Raw genomic sequence first — 20,269 nt, 5'->3', positions numbered from 1 at the left:
AATCATGCGGGAAGGTCAAAGTCGAGCCTGCAGCTAAGACACCAGTGATGAGGTGGTCTCCTGGCCTATAATGATTAAGTGTGTCATTTCGATCATTTATCACACCAAACTGGCATTTCCCCTTCAGCGTTCTACAGGACGAATGGGGCATCATTAGCAAAAGCATTAGGGAGATTATTATCATTTCACTGTTGTCTGCTGCTGCTGCTGCACTCCCTTCTGCCTGACTGCTCTCAGCTGCTGATCGGCTGCAGTGCCTTCTTAATCCAGATGGGAGTCCAGCTGTGGTTCAGAAATAAAAGAGCTAATATTTAAACCTTATCTCCACATAGTCCCTGCCTGCCTTAAATTTCAGCCCAGGCTCTCAGTGGCCCCAGAGATATTAATGCACCAGCCTTTCCACATTGCATAAACAAGGTTTTTACGTTTTGTTCTTGCTTCTGACTTCTTTGTTATGAGTTTCAGAAATGATCTTTAGAAAACTCCCCAGAGCTTTTCAGAAGGAAAAAATAAAATAAAAATTACAATAGTTTTGATAATTATCAGGTGCAGAGTACACAGCAATGTCTTGATTCTATCTGCGGCAAGTGTATAGCTGGGGAAAATATGTTTATGAGACTCTGGGGTGTGGCTTTGCACACGGTCTACTTTCACAGCTCAAATCCCTGAGGTTGGAAGGGATGCTCAATAGTCCACCGCATTAGGAAGGATTCAGACTTACAAAACATGTACTTGTTCTTTCTCAACCTTATGAATGCATTAAGCTGCCTTTTAGGAAGTCAAAACAGCCCAAAGTTGCCTAGAACTTCCTAGAATCCCAGACAGTCTTTTCCAACCCTGTTATGTGAGATACTTTTGTACAAAAGAATAGGATAATAGGCTGGGACTGCACAATCATTTGGGCCTACTAAAGTTATCCAGGCCTAACTGCTAACTGTTGAGTCACTCTGACATGTGGCTTAGCAGCCAGTTTCTCTCGGTGCTCTCTGTAAGTTTTCAGTCAGAGTCAGTCTGCCTCAGCTGTGAGCAGAGTCAGTATGTAATCTCAATCAAACTTTTTGGAACCGTGTTGTTTATTTTAACTCAGCAAAGCTTTTATTCTTTAAAACTCTGCATTATTAATTTACGCTGTGCATCAGTTCAGGATAGGTAATATGGTGCCCTGCAGATGTTGTTGGACTACAACTCCCATCAGCCCCAGCCAGCATGGCCAATTGTCAACGAAGGGAGGGGAGGTGCAGACCAACAGCATCCTGAGAGTGCGGCATTGGCTATCTCTGCCCTGGAAAGCTTTCACTCCCAGCTTCCAGAAACAAAACACAAAGCAGCCCAGAAATATAACTATATAATTTATAATGGGACCAATAAGACTGTGCAAATCTTTCCTTCCAACAATCCACAAGACCGTTTGAAGAAGCTGAGTTCAACTTGATAGCTTCCATCTTTGGTGGGGACCTCACTCGTTTTCCATTTTTGTTAACATGATTCTACTTAGATTCAGATTGCAAAAACGGGGGACTGCAAATCTTTCAAATAAAAGGTCCTGTGGCCATCCCACCTTCATTATGTCCAAAGACCAGTTTCCTTTCTGATTCATGTGGAGGAAAGATGTTAGATAGGCATATTGGGAAAGGAACACTCAACTCACATTCATTGGTTTTATCATTGCAGTGCTATGCCAAAAAAGTACTATTTTATATGTCATACCATCAGATGCTCCTTTTTATTCAGATCTGGCCTTAGGACAATAATGTAGGACTTGGGGATGAAGATGCAACCCAGTAACCCCGAACTGGAGGCCAAGATAGAGAAGATCTGCACGGCTACCATATATTTCCCCTTGGTGCTCAGGTAGGCTGGCACAAAGGACACCCAAACACTGCAAAACACCAGCATGCTGAAGGTGATCAGCTGGGCTTCGTTGAAGGCCCCAGGCAGCTTCCTGGCTAGGAAAGCCACCGTGAAGCAGACAGCCGCCAGAAAGCCCATGTAGCCAAGGGCAGAAGAAAACATGGCAACAGAGCCTTCGTTACATTGCAGAATGATCTGCCCAGGCTGAGAGTGCATGTCAGAGTCTGGGAAGGGGGGAGACATTCCCAGCCAGACCATGCAGATGCCCCCTTGGACACTGGAAAAAGACAAGACCAGGCAGTTGGCCAAGCTCTTGCCCAGCCATTTCCTCATCTGGCTCCCTGGCTTTGTGGCCATAAACGCCACCACCACCGTGATGGTCTTTGCCAACAGGGAAGACACGGCCACGGAGAAGATGATGCTGAAGGCAGTTTGTCGGAGAAGGCAGGTCCACCTCTGGGGCCGACCGATGAATAAGAAGGAGGACAAGAAGGAGAGCAGGAGAGAGACGAGGAGCAAGTAGGTGAGGTCCCGGTTGTTGGCCTTGACTATTGGTGTGTCAAAGTATTTAATGAAGATTCCCAAAAGAAAACCAGCAGTCAGGGACAAAAGTAGGGCGAAAGAAGCTAGGAGGATCCCCAGAGGTTCTCCATAGGACAAGAAATGTATAATCTTGGGGACACATTGATCTCTGTGTAGATTGGAATTCTGATCATCTGGACATTTGTTGCAATGCTTTGCATCTGAAAAACACAAGAGTGACTTCAGTGTTGCCAATATAAATATTATAGGCATGATATTCCATAGTCTACTACATACCAACTATATTATTCTGTGATTCTTATCTGATTACTGTATTTTGGGTTGTAGGTTTGCCTTGAAGCAATTTTGGGCTATAGTTTGGGGTCAGAATAAAAGTATTAAGAGCCAGCATATCCCATTGAGCTCCTTTAATGGGGCAAGACCCCCCCCCCTCCATAGGTACCAATGCCTGGAATTTGAAAGTGATTTTCTACTATGAAACGTCAACTCTTCTAAATATCTTTCAGGGACATTTACCTTCCTGAATGGAGATTGTTCCTTCCATGCATTCAACACAAGCATAGCAGCAGATTGGTTCTCCCTTCTTAATGGCCTTGGCATATCCTGGACGACAGTTTTCGGTACATCTTAAAAGAGGCACATTCTAGCCAAAATGAGAAAAAGCATCAAGCAGAAGATGTTAGGACTTTGTGGATAGGAGGAGCCATAGAGTGCAGCTAGGATTGAATCATACAATGCGGTTAGAACTGCAGAATAAGCTATGCAGGTGTCAGTTTGCTGCTGCCTGGCCAATGGCATAGTATTGCTTGGTCTGATGTCTTAAAGAGAATAAGATGTGATTAATTCTTTCACCCACCTGTTTGAACCACCTGGGCCACACAATGACATTTCGGTCAATGGCAAACTTGATTTTCTCTTCAGATGCTGATCTCTCTACACTCCCAACTTTCAGCCCAACAAGGGACTTATTGGGAAACGCCACCCAGTTGACAATGTCAAAGTCAGCTGCCAGTTCCCCATTCTCATCCCAATAAGCTCCATCCATGGAAAAGTTGTAAAGGTGGAGGTTTCTTAGGAAAGAGTGCAGCTAAAATGGTAAAGGAAAACACACCCAGAATTAGCAAATGAGGAACAAAGTAGCGTACATGAGCCTTGCCCACTAAGAACTCTAGTCTCCCAAGGTGTGGTCCCAGAGACTCAGATGGGACTCTTAGTTGGGAAATAGCAGAGCTAGAGACATTAATATATTGCATGTTAAAATTAGGATCATGAATGAAAGCCATGATTCCCAATAGGGTCTATGTTTCTTCCAACCAGACCTCCATATTCAAAAGTGGAGCCCAAATCTTGTTTCTTGTTCCTTTTAAGTCCAAATGTCCCAAATGTCCCAAAAGCTCCAACTTTCGCCTTGATCAGATTTGTAATCCATAGGTCTTCAGATCTCCCCATAGGGAGATCCCTCCATTCTTCATTCTCCGATTCAAACCAAATTCTCATCATCCAGGTCTTGTTTTTCTTAATGACCATGTTAGCAGGCCTCTGGCTCTCCTTTGTCGTCTGCGGCATTTCAGCTCCTCCTTCCCACTCCTCTGAAACAGCACATATCTCTTCTTGTTCAGCTGCATAGGTTTCTTGAGTCAAGTCCTTGACAAATTCAGCAAGTTTGTTTACTTTTAAATTCAAAGTTGTAGCATTTGTAGCCAAAGCTTCACTCTGACCTTGTAACTTTCCCAAGAGAAAAAACATTCTGTCCAGCTCAGCCTGTATTTTTCCACCTGCAGCCATTGTAAATACTCAGAACCCCCTCTAGAGGGATTCTGGTTACTTAATATTCCTTCCAACTCCAATCCAACAGTCAATTTAATTTGTTTCTATTATTCTTTGTTTTCAACAGTTTAAAATCAAATTGTAACAAAAATAACCAGCAAAGATAACAGAAGCCCAATTTTCTCCCCCCCCCCAACTTTGACAGCTAATTTGACAGCTGTCAAACTCTTTATGTCTCCTCAACAGGCTCTCTCACGGATCGCTCCCTGGTCCCAGGGGGTTGCACTTCAGCTCTTAAAATCGACTCTTATCCTCCAGCAAAATTACTTATACTGCCAAGTCGTGAAATTAGTAGCTTTTATCCAATAAAGAGAAGAATGTACTCTCGACCTTAGTTATCTACTTCTTGCTTTAATTTATCTACAAGACGGGGAGACGGACTTCCTTTTAGCACCTCCCCCGATCGTGCCTAATTCAGAAAAAAAAAATTAGTTCCAATTTCCGTACTACTCACGGGTTGTTACTTTTAAAGTCCAAATGTTCAAAGAAAGAAGTCAGCGCTCTCCGGCCATGGCATGCGGCTTCGCTCCATAGAAGAAGCGGTCTACTCTCAGCACCATGCCTCTCCCCGTCCCCCGCTCCGCAGCCTTTAAAAAGGCTCCTTCGCGGGTCGGGGGGCGCAAATGGTGCCCGCCGAGTCACCAAGTCCACAGGCTGCAGCGCCTGTGGTTTCTGAGGGTCCCTGCGTCGCCGCCGCAGCAAGACCCGTCTTCTACGGAGCCGATTCCCTCCGGAGCTCCGAGGGAATCCGCCATTAGACGATGGCGCTGACCCGGAAGTCCCGAAAGCCAGTGTGGTTATAACATTGTAGTAGGATCAGGGTGTGTGGTCCCATTCTAGAATGGAAGAGCCATCCAAATCGGGGCACCAGGTGGCAGCCTTTACAACACATTTACTCAATGCTGAGAAATGAACTTGTCTGTAACTGTAGCCCTTCAGACTTGGGAACAGGTAACATCTAGTCAGTGACCTGTCCCGTTTCACCACCTGAGGCAAAACAGGAAGGTGTCATCCACCCCCACCTGACGCCTTGCTTGCCAGGGCTGCCTCAATTCCACCTTCATGGGCAGAGTAGACCTGCATCTGCAGTTTGAAAGAGGAGATTGTGCACATTTGGGGAAAGTGGTTTGGGTGGAAACACTTGGGTGAAGAAGAGGGGAAGCTGGAGGGCTAAGAAGTGCCGAGTGCCGAGACTTCCGGGTTGGTGCGACCAGCTAATGGCGGATTCCCTCCGAGCTCCGGAGGGAATCGGCTCGGTGGAGGAGGGGTCCTGCCGCGGCGATGACGCGGGGACCCTTAGAAACCACAGGCGCGGATGCCTGTGGACCTGGTGACTCGGCGGGCACCATTTGCGCCCCCCGACCCACAAAGAAGCCTTTTTAAAGGCTTTGGAGAGGGTGCGGGGAGTGGCGTGGTGCTGTGAGTAGACCGCTTCTTCCACGGAGTGAAGCCGCAAGCCATTGTTGGATAGCGCTGACTTCTTTCCTTGAACATTTGGACTCAAAATGCAACAACCCGTAAGTAATACGGAATTTGGAATTTGGAACTAAAAATTCTTTTTAATTGAATTCGGTACGACCGGGGGAGGTGTCAAAAGGAAGTCCGCCTCCCCCCCCCTTGCAGGCATCTAAAGCAAGAATTAAACAACTAAGATCGAGAGACTGTCTTTCTCCTTTTGAGATAAAATTCTTAATTTCACGATTTGGACTTATAAGTTTATTGCTGGAGGATTTGAACTGATCTTTAGAGTTGAAGTGTAACCCCCCCCCCCGGATCCGGGAGTGACCCGCGAGGGAGCCTGTGAAGATATTTACAGAGTTTGACAGCTGTCAACTGAGCTGTCAAAGTCAAGAAATTCTGTTTTTTGTTATTTGTGTCGGTTATTCTTGTTACATTGGACTGTAAGCTTTTAAAATTAGAGTGGCAACAATAACAAAATATCCGGATTGTTGGAAAAAGAACACTTAGTAACCAAAATCCCTCTAGAGGGGATTTGGAACATTACAATGGCTGCAGATGGAAAATTACAAGCAGAGTTGAATAGGGTCTTTGAACTTCTGGGAAAGCTGCAAGAGCAGAGTTCTGTTATGGCTACGAATCTGACAATCTTGAATTTTAAAATAAACAACTCTGCTGAAGTGGTGGACTTGACTCAAGAAGAATCTACAGCTGGGAAGCAAGATATATGTGCTGTTTTGGAGGAATGTGAAGAAGGAGCAGAAATGATGCAAGTGAAAAAGGACAACCAGAGGCCTCTAAGGTCAGGATATATGGAAGATAAAGTTCGGATGTCAAAAATTTGGTTTGAAATTGAGAATGAAGAGTGGGGATTTCACCCCATGGGGAGTCCGGAAGACTTATGGATTACAAATTTGGCTAAGGTGAAGATTGGAACGTTTGAGACATTTGGGATATTTGGACTTGGAAAGAACAAGAAGCAAGATCTGGACTCTTTCTTTGAATATGGAGGACTGGTTGGAAAAAATTTGGACCCTTTTGGGTCAAAGATGCTCCGAGATCGGATGTTCAACATAAAGGACAGTCAACAAAACCGGCTGAAAGGGACTGAAAGAGATTTAAAGGCCTCGGATGTGATAGATCCAGGCTGAGAACTGTTAGATAGAAGGGCAATTTTTTTAGGGATCAAAACCGGGGGGGGGGAGAGCCTTAGAATCCAAAGGGTTACAAGTATATGCTCTTATTTGTTAAGATTTTTTGTAAATATTCTAATAATTGGGAATTCTGTGAAAGGGAATGTGGATCGATCTTAGAAAAAGGGGTTGATGTGGGTCTTAAAATGAGGTATAGAAGTTTGAAAATGGTTAATTAAGATGATTTAAGTAAAATATTAATAAGGGATTAATTTGGGTACAAAGAACTTGCTGGGCTAAATTTTGAATGGGGGTGCAAGAAGGGGAGGTGGGGGAAGTCCGGGAAAGTGGTTAAGAAAATAAGATTTTGAAATTATATGTGTTATTTGTGTGTAATGTTGATGTTTATGTTTTTGTGTGTTTGTCTTAAAAAATGAGAAAATCCTAATAAAAATTTTATATATATAAAAAAAAGAAGTGCCGAGTGCCTACAGGAAAGGATTTCTCTTTTCACACACATGTTCCAGCATTGCTCTCCAATACTGTTATCAGATGGGAGGAGTAGCATCATCATCATCATCATCAAAACAAGAGCAGATCGGGCTTCACTGGAAAAGGGGACAGTGAGAAGACAGGCACCAAAATGCATGAGAAGGGAATTAAAAAGGGTCTTGCTGGATTAAGTACATGGTTGTAGACAGCTTCATGTCTGAAAAAGAGTTGGAAAGGAACGTGTGCTTCCCTCACTGTGCCTCTCTGGAAGCTGGAGGAGGGGCTGGGAGCTGGGGGCACTGTCATACAGTGGTTCCGCTCCTTCCTCCTGGGCCGTGTTCAGAAAGTGGTGGTGGGGGATGAGTGTTCAGACCCCTGGGGTCTCACTTGTGGGGTGCCTCAGGGTTCTGTCCTCTCCCCCATGCTTTTTAATATCTATATGAAGCCACTGGGAGAGATCATCAGGGGGTTTGGGCTGGGTGTTCATCAGTATGCGGATGATACCCAGCTCTACCTCTCTTTTAAATCAGAACCAGTGAAGGCGGTGAAGGTCCTGCGTGAGTGTCTGGAGGCGGTTGGAGGATGGATGGCGGCTAACAGATTGAGGTTGAATCCTGACAAGACAGAAGTACTGTTTTGGGGGGACAGGAGGCAGGCAGGTGTGGAGGATTCCCTGGTCCTGAATGGGGTAACTGTGCCCCTGAAGGACCAGGTGTGCAGCCTGGGAGTCATTTTGGACTCACAGCTGTCCATGGAGGAACAGGTCAAATCTGTGTCCAGGGCAGCTGTGTACCAGCTCCATCTGGTAGGTAGGCTGAGACCCTATCTGCCTGCGGACTGTCTCACCAGAGTGGTGCATGCTCTGGTTATCTCCCGCTTGGACTACTGCAATGCACTCTACGTGGGGCTACCTTTGAAGGTGACTCGGAAACTACAACTAATCCAGAATGCGGCAGCTAGACTGGTGACTGGGGGCGGCCGCCGAGACCATATAACACCAGTCTTGAAAGACCTACATTGGCTCCCAGTACGTTTCCGAGCACAATTCAAAGTGTTGGTGCTGACCTTTAAAGCCCTAAACGGCCTCGGTCCAGTATACCTGAAGGAGCGTCTCCACCCCCATCATTCTGCCCGGACGCTGGCGGGCCTTCTGGCGGTTCCCTCATTGCGAGAAGCAAAGCAACAGGGAACCAGGCAGAGGGCCTTCTCGGTAGTGGCGCCCGCCCTGTGGAACGCCCTTCCAGCAGATGTCAAAGCGATAAACAACTACCTAACATTCAGAAGACATTTTAAGGCAGCCCTGTTCAGGGAAGTTTTTAACATGTGATATTTTACTGTATTTTTGGTTTTTATGGAAGCCGCCCAGAGTGGCTGGGGAGGCCCAGCCAGATGGGCGGGGTATAAATAATAAATTATTATTATTATTATTATTATTATTATTATTATTATTATTATTATACTGCAATTTAGCCTGTCCTGGAGTGGCTCCTCCTGTCTCTTTCCCCTTAGCCCAAAGCAGACACGTCACAGCAAAGTGGGCTTGGGATGGGATGCCCTGGGTGCTGCTCCAGCCTTGGTTTTCCACCCCCTCCCTTGCTTGGCCCTCCTTGCAGCTTAAAAATAATCACTAATCAGATGCCCAAGGCAGTGATATCCTCAAACAATTTGGGGCTCAGTATTTCATGGTCTTAGGTGTCACACACAGGTGTGCCAAGGGAATATAAGAATCATTTCATTTCAAAGTGTAGTAAGCCACCCCGTTGTATTTGGTTGCCCTTACACCTCCTCATCTTCCCCTGCTGCTCTCTGGCCTCCTAGACTCTTGCCCCAAATACAAGGTGTCACTGTAAGTAATGAAGTATCTCCTGTTAGGAGAAATGGAGATGGTGCCAGGAGCCTGGGCAGTGTCCAGTTAAATGTTCACGTACAAGTGTGAGGCATTGGGAACTTGACAAAATGGTTTTGTCTCATTTATGGGTTCAGAACATCCCCACCAACCCCACCATGAATATATCCTGAAATCAGAATTTAATTTCTGAATCACCGTTCAGAGTTGAGAATGTGCCAGAGAAAGGATCATACCTGCCATGGTTGTATTCTTTCAAGGTCCATCTTTCTGCTTCCCACCATGGCCATCTGGCTTGGTTTGGAGGAGTATATAGCACTCAGGACACTTGCCATGGCCTGAATAGTGTTGTAAATACTGTAGCTGTCTTGAGACAACATTCTCTCAGTAAATTCTTGTGACAATGTCCCCAGTTCTCCTCTCTCTCTACATCTTTCCTGGACTCTTGCAGAATTCTTTGAAACAGAACACGTAAATGTTATATCTGTAGGCTTGTGGGTTAAAACAGCATTTAGGTCCAATGTTTTATATTTTGTCCTCCTCTTTGTCTGGATTAAGAAGGACAAAGAAGCAGGGACAGAGTGGGGATCCCTGTCAGCTGCCAAACTCATACTGAGATCCTGCAAAGCTGTTGTGACCCAAACTTTTCCCACTGTTATTTTAAAGGTATTTTCAAAGTATGTCATATACGAAACTAGAATTATAGTGGATGGAACATCTGCATGGTAGACAACAACATTGATTTGTCTCTGAATGAGAAATAATAGCAGGTTCTTTGGATTAGAAATAACAATATCTGTGATACTTTCTGAGAAGGCCACACAAATATCATTCTTTGTGACTGCAGCTGTGAAGGTCCTCATGAACCTTTCTCCATCGTCATTGTCTGGTGCAATGAGACCGATCCACGTCCATTTGAAGTGCAGGAGCAATTTGACCATAGCCAGGTGAGGAGGTTCTTGTTTTGGGACCATCCGATAGGAGAAAGGGAACTGAGATTTATCAGTTGATGCACGACTAGCAAAACCATAACTGACCTAGGAAAAAAAGAATTTGTGTTTTTTTCACCGTTTTCAGGAGCAAGTGCAAATATGTATTAACCTCAACTGATTAATAATGGGGAACATTCACCATGATAATTGATTAGGTGTCTGGGAAGTTGAGAGCCCAGATTTATTTTTATTTAGTTAAAAGATTTATGACGGGGTTGTTTAATTTTGGATTTTGCAAGGTAGGCTGTTTTTAATTTGAACGGTATTTGCTTTTTTTGAGAAGCAGATGTAGTGATTTTGTATACTTCTAGGGGTCAAAAAGTTAGTGAAAGTAAACTTTGAAATTAATAGCAACAAAGGCACAGATATCAAAACAGTCTCAGACACAAGCAAAGCAGTTATCAGGGTGTATTTAATAGAACAAAATGCAATACAAAAAAGGAAGAAAGAGCGGAAAAAATAGAGTTAATAGAAGTTATAAATGGGCCTGGGGAAAATATACGTGAGAGGAATTGAGGCAATTTATAGGAGGCAAAAGTCCAAACATATCATCAATGTCAGGGTGTCAGGAAACATCGAGATTTCAAAGGGTACAAGTCAGGGATGCCCTCTTTCCTCATTATTATTTATTATGGTATTGGAAATTTTAATGAGCAAACTTAGAAAAGATGAAAAAATAAAAGAGATTGACGCAACCGGTGGAGAGAAACTGCAGTACAGAAATAGGTTCAGCCCCCAATCCACCCACCTTTCCCCAGTTCATACCTGTGGGATTTTATAAATGTTCAGAATGGTTGAAATCAAGCTGGAAAGAGCAGAGTCACCTCCTTCTAGAACGGCCAGCTGTTTATTCTGTCTTTCACAGATGTAGTTTGGAACATTCTTCTGCCCACCCGACAGCAGGTCTAGCACAGCTTCATAAGTCATTATTGCATTAAAATAACTCTCATAGAGGTTGTAGCCCAGAGTCATGTTGGGCAGGAGCCTGGGATTCCGACTGATCTCTTGAATGGCAAACAAGAAGGGCAGGATGTGCCAGTAACTTTGATCATATATCCTGCAGCAAAATAGATGTCATCAGATTTTTCATTGTGCATTCAGTGAGAGAGTATTAAAGTTTCTGCATCTTTTCACATTAGAGCATGGATAACTAGGAGAAATATTTGGATTTTACTGCGACAACTCTTAGAAGGCCAGCTCGGAGTTTATGTGTTTTCAGTTCATTTGGAAATGGTTGTTTGGCAACAGGGTTTTTCTACCCAGGAAAAGGGAACATCGGTCCTCAAAGCCCTGCACTGGCTGACAATTAATTGTCAAGCCCTGTTCCGTGTTTTGGGTTTGATATGCAAAGCCTTAGATGGCTTCAGAGCTGCTAATCTGAAAGAGCGCCTCTACCCATGACATGCTGTTTATAATGTGAGCTCTGTTGGAGAGATACCTGCGGTTTAGTCATGCTGGCCACATGACCCAGAAAGCTGCCTGCCTGAAAGCGAGATGAGAGCAAAAGCCCCATAGTTGCCTTTGACTGGACCTAACCGTCCAGGGGTCCTTTACCTTTACACTACAGGCAGAGGGGGAAGCAGCGCCTGGTGTTTCATAGCTACGCAGCTGCATGAGAAATTTCTGGCTGTGCACAAATTTCCCTGTGCACCCAGGAATGAAGGTACCCCTGAAGCCAATTGAGGACATATTTGATGTAAAATTTAGCAGGAAAAGAAACCAGGAAAAAAGGGAGAGCATGGAATCACAGTTGAAAGTAGCAGTAGTAAATCTTTATCCACATGGTGACATACTTAAAATCAGTAGCAGATGGAGACTTGGAGAAATCATGCGGGAAGGTCAAAGTCGAGCCTACAGCTAAGACACCAGTGATGAGGTGGTCTCCTGGCCTATAATGATTAAGTGTGTCATTTCGATCATTTATCACACCAAAATGGCATTTCCCCTTCAGCGTTCTACAGGACGAATGGGGCATCATTAGCAAAAGCATTAGGGAGATTATGATCATTTCACTGTTGTCTGCTGCTGCAGTCCCTTCTGCCTGACCGCTTTCAGCTGCTGATCGGCTGCAGTGCCTTCTTAATCCAGATGGGAGTCCAGCTGTGGTTGAGAAATAAAAGAGCTAATATTTAAACCTCATCTCCACATAGTCCCTGCCTGCCTTAAATTTGAGCCCAGGCTCTCAGTGGCCCCAGAGATATTAATGCACCAGCCTTTCCACATTGCGTAAACAAAGTTTTTACGTTTTGTTCTTGCTTCTGACTTCTTTGTTATGAGTTTCAGAAATGATATTTAGAAAACTCCCCAGAGCTTTTCAGAAGGAAAAAATAAAATAAAAATTACAATAGTTTTGATAATTATCAGGTGCAGAGTACACAGCAATGTCTTGATTCTATCTGCGGCAAGTGTATAGCTGGGGAAAATATGTTTATGAGACTCTGGGGTGTGGCTTTGCACACGGTCTACTTTCACAGCTCAAATCCCTGAGGTTGGAAGGGATGCTCAATAGTCCACCGCATTAGGAAGGATTCAGACTTACAAAACATGTACTTGTTCTTTCTCAACCTTATGAATGCATTAAGCTGCCTTTTAGGAAGTCAAAACAGCCCAAAGTTGCCTAGAACTTCCTAGAATCCCAGACAGTCTTTTCCAACCCTGTTATGTGAGATACTTTTGTACAAAAGAATAGGATAATAGGCTGGGACTGCACAATCATTTGGGCCTACTAAAGTTATCCAGGCCTAACTGCTAACTGTTGAGTCACTCTGACATGTGACTTAGCAGCCAGTTTCTCTCGGTGCTTTCTGTAAGTTTTCAGTCAGAGTCAGCCTGCCTCAGCTGTGAGCAGAGTCAGTGTGTAATCTCAATCAAACTGTTTGGAACCGTGTTGTTTATTTTAACTCAGCAAAGCTTTTATTCTTTAAAACTCTGCATTATTAATTTGCGCTGTGCATCAGTTCAGGATAGGTAATATGGTGCCCTGCAGATGTTGTTGGACTACAACTCCCATCAGCCCCAGCCAGCATGGCCAATTGTCAACGAAGGGGGGCGGGGAGTTCAGACCAACAGCATCCTGAGAGTGCGGCATTGGCTATCTCTGCCCTGGAAAGCTTTCATTCCCAACTTCCAGAAACAAAACACAAAGAAGCCCAGAAATATAACTATTTAATTTATAATGGGACCAATAAGACTGTGCAAATCTTTCCTTCCAACAATCCACAAGACCGTTTGAAGAAGCTGAGTTCAACTTGATAGCTTCCATCTTTGGTGGGGACCTCACTCGTTTTCCATTTTTGTTAACATGATTCTACTTAGATTCAGATTGCAAAAACGGGGGACTGCAAATCTTTCAAATAAAAGGTCCTGTGGCCATCCCACCTTCATTATGTCCAAAGACCAGGTTCCTTTCTGATTATTGTGGAGGAAAGATGTTAGATAGGCATATCGGGAAAGGAACACTCAATTCACATTCATTGGTTGTATCATTGCAGAGGTATGCCCAAAAAAGACTTTACGCCATTAGATGCTCCTTTTTATTCAGATCTGGCCTCAGGACAATAATGTAGGACTTGGGGATGAAGATGCAACCCAGTAACCCCGAACTGGAGGCCAAGATAGAGAAGACCTGCACGGCTACCATATATTTCCCCTTGGTGCTCAGGTAGGCTGGCACAAAGGACACCCAAACACTGCAAAACACCAGCATGCTGAAGGTGATCAGCTGGGCTTCGTTGAAGGCCCCAGGCAGCTTCCTGGCTAGGAAAGCCACCGTGAAGCAGACGGCCGCCAGAAAGCCCATGTAGCCAAGGGCAGAAGAAAACATGGCAACAGAGCCTTCGTTACATTGCAGAATGATCTGCCCAGGCTGGGAGTGCATGTCGGAGTCTGGGAAGGGGGGAGACATTCCCAGCCAGACCATGCAGATGCCCCCTTGGACACTGGAGAAAGACAAGACCAGGCAGTTGGCCAAGCTCTTGCCCAGCCATTTCCTCATCTGGCTCCCTGGCTTTGTGGCCATAAAGGCCACCACCACCGTGATAGTCTTTGCCAACAGGGAAGACACGGCCACGGAGAAGATGATGCTGAAGGCAGTTTGTCGGAGAAGGCAGGTCCACTTCTGGGGCCGACCGATGAATAAGAAGGAGGACAAGAAGGAGAGCAGGAGAGAGACAAGGAGCAAGTAGGTGAGGTCCCGGTTGTTGGCCTTGACTATTGGTGTGTCAAAGTATTTAATGAAGATTCCCAAAAGAAAACCAGCAGTCAGGGACAAAAGCAGGGCAAAAGAAGCTAGGATGATCCCCAGAGGTTCTCCATAGGACAAAAAATGTATAATCTTGGGGATACACTGATCTCTGTGTACATTGGAATTCTGATCATCTGGACATTTGTTGCAATGCTTTGCATCTGAAAAACACAAGAGTGACCTCAGTGTTGCCAATATAAATATTATAGGCATGATATTCCATAGTCTACTACATACCAACTATATTATTCTGTGATTCTTATGTGATTACTGTATTTTGTGTTGTGGGTTTGCCTTGAAGCAATTTTGGGCTATAGTTTGGGGTCAGAATAAAAGTATTAAGGGCCAGCATATCTCATTGAGCTTCTTTAATGGGGCAACCCCCCCCCCTCCATAGGTACCAATGCCTGGAATTTGAAAGTGATTTTGTACTATGAAACGTCAACTCTTCTAAATATCTTTCAGGGACATTTACCTTCCTGAATGGAGATTGTTCCTTCCATGCATTCAACACAAGCATAGCAGCAGATTGGTTCTCCCTTCTTAATGGCCTTGGCATATCCTGGACGACAGTTTCCGGTACATCTTGAAAGAGGCACATTCTAGCCAAAATGAGAAAAAGCATCAAGCAGAAGATGTTAGGACTTTGTGGATAGGAGGAGCCATAGAGTGCACCTAGGATTGAATCATACAATGCGGTTAGAACTGCAGAATAAGCTATGCACGTGTACGTTTGCTGCTGCCTGGTCAATAGCATAGTATTGCTTGGTCTGATGTCTTAAAGAGAATAAGATGTGATTAATTCTTTCACCCACCTGTTTTAACCACCTGGGCCACACAATGGTATTCTGGTCAATGGCGAACTTGATTTTCTCTGGAGATGCTGATCTCTCTACACTCCCAACTTTCAACCCAACAAGGGACTTATTGGGAAACGCCACCCAGTTGACAATGTCAAAGTCAGCTGCCAGCTCCCCATTCTCATCCCAATAAGCTCCATCCATGGAAAAGTTGTAAAGGTGGAGGTTTCTTAGGAAAGAGTGCAGCTAAAATGGTAAAGGAAAACACACACAATTAGCAAACGAGGAACAAAGTAGCGTACGTGAGCCTTGCCCACTAAGAACTCTAGTCTCCCAAGGTGTGGTCCCAGAGACTCAGATGGGACTCTTAGTTGGGAAATAGCAGAGCTAGAGACATTAATATATTGCATGTTAAAATTAGAATCATGAATGAAAGCCATGATTCCCAATAGGGTCTATGTTTCTTCCAACCAGACCTCCATATTCAAAAGTGGAGCCCAAATCTTGTTTCTTGTTCCTTTTAAGTCCAAATGTCCCAAAAGCTCCAACTTTTGCCTTGATCAGATTTGTAATCCATAGGTCTTCAGATCTCCCCATAGGGAGATCCCTCCATTCTTCATTCTCCGATTCAAACCAAATTCTCATCATCCAGGTCTTGTTTTTCTTAATGACCATCTTAGCAGGCCTCTGGCTCTCCTTTGTCGTCTGCGGCATTTCAGCTCCTCCTTCCCACTCCTCTGAAACAGCACATATCTCTTCTTGTTCAGCTGCATAGGTTTCTGGAGCCAAGTCCTTGACAAATTCAGCAAGTTTGTTTACTTTTAAATTCAAAGTTGTAGCATTTGTAGCCAAAGCTTCACTCTGACCTTGTAACTTTCCCAAGAGAAAAAACATTCTGTCCAGCTCAGCCTGTATTTTTCCACCTGCAGCCATTGTAATGACTCAGAGCCCCCTCTAGAGGGATTCTGGTTACTTAATATTCCTTCCAACTCCAATCCAACAGTCAAGTTAATTTGTTTCTATTCTTCTTTGTTTTCAACAGTTTAAAATAAAATTGTAACAAAAATAACCAGCAAAGATAACAGAAGCCCAATTTTCTTTTTCCCCCCCAACTTTGACAGCTAATTTGACAGCTGTCAAACTCTTTATGTCTCCTCAACAGGCTCTCTCGCGGATCGCTCCCTGGTCCCGGGGGGGTTGCACTTCAGCTCTTAAAATCGACTCTTATCCTCCAGCAAAATTACTTATACTGCCAAGTCGTGAAATTAGTAGCTTTTATCCAATAAAGAGAAGAATGTTCTCTCGACCTTAGTTATCTACTTCTTGCTTTAATTTATCTACAAGACGGGGAGATGGACTTCCTTTTAGCACCTCCCCCGATCGTGCCTAATTCAGAAAAAAAAAATTTTAGTTCCAATTTCCGTACTACTCACAGGTTGTTACTTTTAAAGTCCAAATGTTCAAAGAAAGAAGTCAGCGCTCTCCGGCCATGGCATGCGGCTTCGCTCCGTAGAAGAAGCGGTCTACTCTCAGCACCACGCCTCTCCCCTCCCCCGCTCCGAAGCCTTTAAAAAGGCTCCTTCGCGGGTCGGGGGGGACGCAAATGGTGCCCGCCGAGTCACCAAGTCCACAGGCTGCAGTGGCTGTGGTTTCTGAGGGTCCCTGCGTCGCTGCCACGGCAAGACCCGTCTTCTACGGAGCCGATTCCCTCCGGAGCTTGGAGGGAATCCGCCATTAGACGATGGCGCTGACCTGGAAGTCCCGGAAGCCAGTGTGGTTATAATGTTGTAGTAGGATCAGGGTGTGTGGTCCCATTCTAGAATGGAAGAGCCATCCAAATCGGGGCACCAGGTGGCAGCCTTTACAACACATTTACTCAATGCTGAGAAATGAACTTGTCTGTAACTGTAGCCCTTCAGACTTGGGAAGAGGTAACATCTAGTCAGTGACCTGTCCCGTTTCACCACCTGAGGCAAAACAGGAAGGTGTCATCCACCCCCACCTGACGCCTTGCTTGCCAGGGCTGCCTCAATTCCACCTTCGTGGGCAGAGTAGACATGCATCTGCAGTTTGAAAGAGGAGATTGTGCACATTTGGGGAAAGTGATTTGGGTGGAAACACTTGGGGGAAGAAGAGGGGAAGCTGGAGGGCTAAGAAGTGCCGAGTGCCTACAAAAAAGGATTTCTCTTTTCACACACATGTTCCAGCATTGCTCTCCAATACTGTTATCAGATGGGAGGAGTTGCATCATCATCATCATCAAAACAAGAGCAGATCGGGCTTCACTGGAAAAGGGGACGGTGAGAAGACAGGCACCAAAATGCATGAGAAGGGAATTAAAAAGGGTCTTGCTGGATTAAGTACATGGTTGTAGACAGCTTCATGTCTGAAAAAGAGTTGGAAAGGAACGTGTGCTTCCCTCACTGTGCCTCTCTGGAAGCTGGAGGAGGATATACTACAATTTAGCCTGTCCTGGAGTGGCTCCTCCTGTCTCTTTCCCCTTAGCCCAAAGCAGACACGTCACAGCAAAGTGGGATTGGGATGGGATGCCCTGGGTGCTGCCCCAGCCTTGGTTTTCCACCCCTCCCTTGCTTGGCCCTCCTTGCAGCTTAAAAATAATCACTAATCAGATGCCCGAGGCAGTGATATCCTCAAACAATTTTGGGCTCAGTATTTCATGGTCTTAGGTGTCACACACAGGTGTGCCAAGGGAATATAAGAATCATTTCATTTCAAAGTGTAGTAAGCCACCCCGTTGTATTTGGTTGCCCTTACACCTCCTCATCTTCCCCTGCTGCTCTCTGGCCTCCTAGACTCTTGCCCAAATACAAGGTGTCACTGTAAGTAATGAAGTATCTCCTGTTAGGAGAAATGGAGATGGTGCCAGGAGCCTGGGCAGTGTCCAGTTAAATGTTCACGTACAAGTGTGAGGCATTGGGAACTTGACAAAATGGTTTTGTCTCATTTATGGGTTCAGAACATCCCCACCAACCCCACCATGAATATATCCTGAAATCAGAATTTAATTTCTGAATCACCGTTCAGAGTTGAGAATGTGCCAGAGAAAGTATCATACCTGCCATGGTTGTATTCTTTCAAGGTCCATCTTTCTGCTTCCCACCATGGCCGTCTGGCTTGGTTTGGAGGAGTATATAGCACTCAGGACACTTGCCATGGACTGGAGAGTGTTGTAAATACTGTAGCTGTCTTGAGACAACATTCTCTCAGTAAATTCTTGTGACAATGACCCCAGTTCTCCTCTCTCTCTACATCTTTCCTGGACTCTTGCAGAATTCTTTGAAACAGAACATGTAAATGTTATATCTGTAGGCTTGTGGGTTAAAACAGCATTTAGGTCCAATGTTTTATATTTTGTCCTCCTCTTTGTCTGGATTAAGAAGGACAAAGAAGCAGGGACAGAGTGGGGATCCCTGTCAGCTGCCAAACTCATACTGAGATCCTGCAAAGCTGTTGTGACCCAAACTTTTCCCACTGTTATTTTAAAGGTATTTTCAAAGTATGTCATATACGCAACTAGAATTATAGTGGATGGAACATCTGCATGGTAGACAACAACATTGATTTGTCTCTGAATGAGAAATAATAGCAGGTTCTTTGGATTAGAAATAACAATATCTGTGATACTTTCTGAGAAGGCCACACAAATATCATTCTTTGTGACTGCAGCTGTGAAGGTCCTCATGAACCTTTCTCCATCGTCATTGTCTGGTGCAATGAGACCGATCCACGTCCATTTGAAGTGCAGGAGCAATTTGACCATAGCCAGGTGAGGAGGTTCTTGTTTTGGGACCATCCGATAGGAGAAAGGGAACTGAGATTTATCAGTTGATGCACGACTAGCAAAACCATAACTGACCTAGGAAAAAAAGAATTTGTGTTTTTTTCACCGTTTTCAGGAGCAAGTGCAAATATGTATTAACCTCAACTGATTAATAATGGGGAACATTCACCATGATAATTGATTAGGTGTCTGGGAAGTTGAGAGCCCAGATTTATTTTTATTTAGTTAAAAGATTTATGACGGGGTTGTTTAATTTTGGATTTTGCAAGGTAGGCTGTTTTTAATTTGAACGGTATTTGCTTTTTTTGAGAAGCAGATGTAGTGATTTTGTATACTTCTAGGGGTCAAAAAGTTAGTGAAAGTAAACTTTGAAATTAATAGTAACAAAGGCACAGATATCAAAACAGTCTCAGACACAAGCAAAGCAGTTATCAGGGTGTATTTAATAGAACAAAATGCAATACAAAAAAGGAAGAAAGAGCGGAAAAAAATAGAGTTAATAGAAGTTATAAATGGGCCTGGGGAAAATATACGTGAGAGGAATTGAGGCAATTTATAGGAGGCAAAAGTCCAAACATATCATCAATGTCAGGGTGTCAGGAAACATCGAGATTTCAAAGGGTACAAGTCAGGGATGCCCTCTTTCCTCATTATTATTTATTATGGCATTGGAAATTTTAATGAGCAAACTTAGAAAAGATGAAAAAATAAAAGAGATTGACGCAACCGGTGGAGAGAAACTGCAGTACAGAAATAGGTTCAGCCCCCAATCCACCCACCTTTCCCCAGTTCATACCTGTGGGATTTTATAAATGTTCAGAATGGTTGAAATCAAGCTGGAAAGAGCAGAGTCACCTCCTTCTAGAACGGCCAGCTGTTTATTCTGTCTTTCACAGATGTAGTTTGGAACATTCTTCTGCCCACCCGACAGCAGGTCTAGCACAGCTTCATAAGTCATTATTGCATTAAAATAACTCTCATAGAGGTTGTAGCCCAGAGTCATGTTGGGCAGGAGCCTGGGATTCCGACTGATCTCTTGAATGGCAAACAAGAAGGGCAGGATGTGCCAGTAACTTTGATCATATATCCTGCAGCAAAATAGATGTCATCAGATTTTTCATTGTGCATTCAGTGAGAGAGTATTAAAGTTTCTGCATCTTTTCACATTAGAGCATGGATAACTAGGAGAAATATTTGGATTTTACTGCGACAACTCTTAGAAGGCCAGCTCGGAGTTTATGTGTTTTCAGTTCATTTGGAAATGGTTGTTTGGCAACAGGGT

At 44.3% G+C, this 20,269-nt stretch overlaps 1 protein-coding gene across 1 annotated transcript; it reads right to left on the bottom strand.

Annotated features, from left to right (window-relative positions):
* Positions 1-13,653: 13,653 nt before the first annotated feature.
* On the bottom strand, positions 13,654-20,019 carry LOC308579777 (vomeronasal type-2 receptor 26-like; the record flags this gene model as incomplete). The annotated part of the gene is made up of 5 exons (XM_081180710.1): positions 19,784-20,019; positions 18,262-18,480; positions 15,201-15,431; positions 14,861-14,987; positions 13,654-14,546 (listed from the first exon to the last, which is right to left on the bottom strand). Exons 1-5 carry the CDS (start codon positions 19,988-19,990, stop codon positions 13,654-13,656), a joined length of 1,677 nt encoding a protein of 558 aa, XP_081036836.1. The 5' UTR covers positions 19,991-20,019.
* Between the last annotated feature and the right edge of the window lie 250 nt (positions 20,020-20,269).

The sequence above is a fragment of the Podarcis bocagei genome (genome assembly GCF_964188305.1).
Source record: "Podarcis bocagei genome assembly, chromosome: 2".
NCBI classification, from domain to species: Eukaryota; Metazoa; Chordata; class Lepidosauria; order Squamata; family Lacertidae; genus Podarcis; species Podarcis bocagei.
The sequence above is the reverse complement of the archived record's forward strand: the minus strand, read 5'-3'. Positions and strand labels throughout refer to the sequence as shown.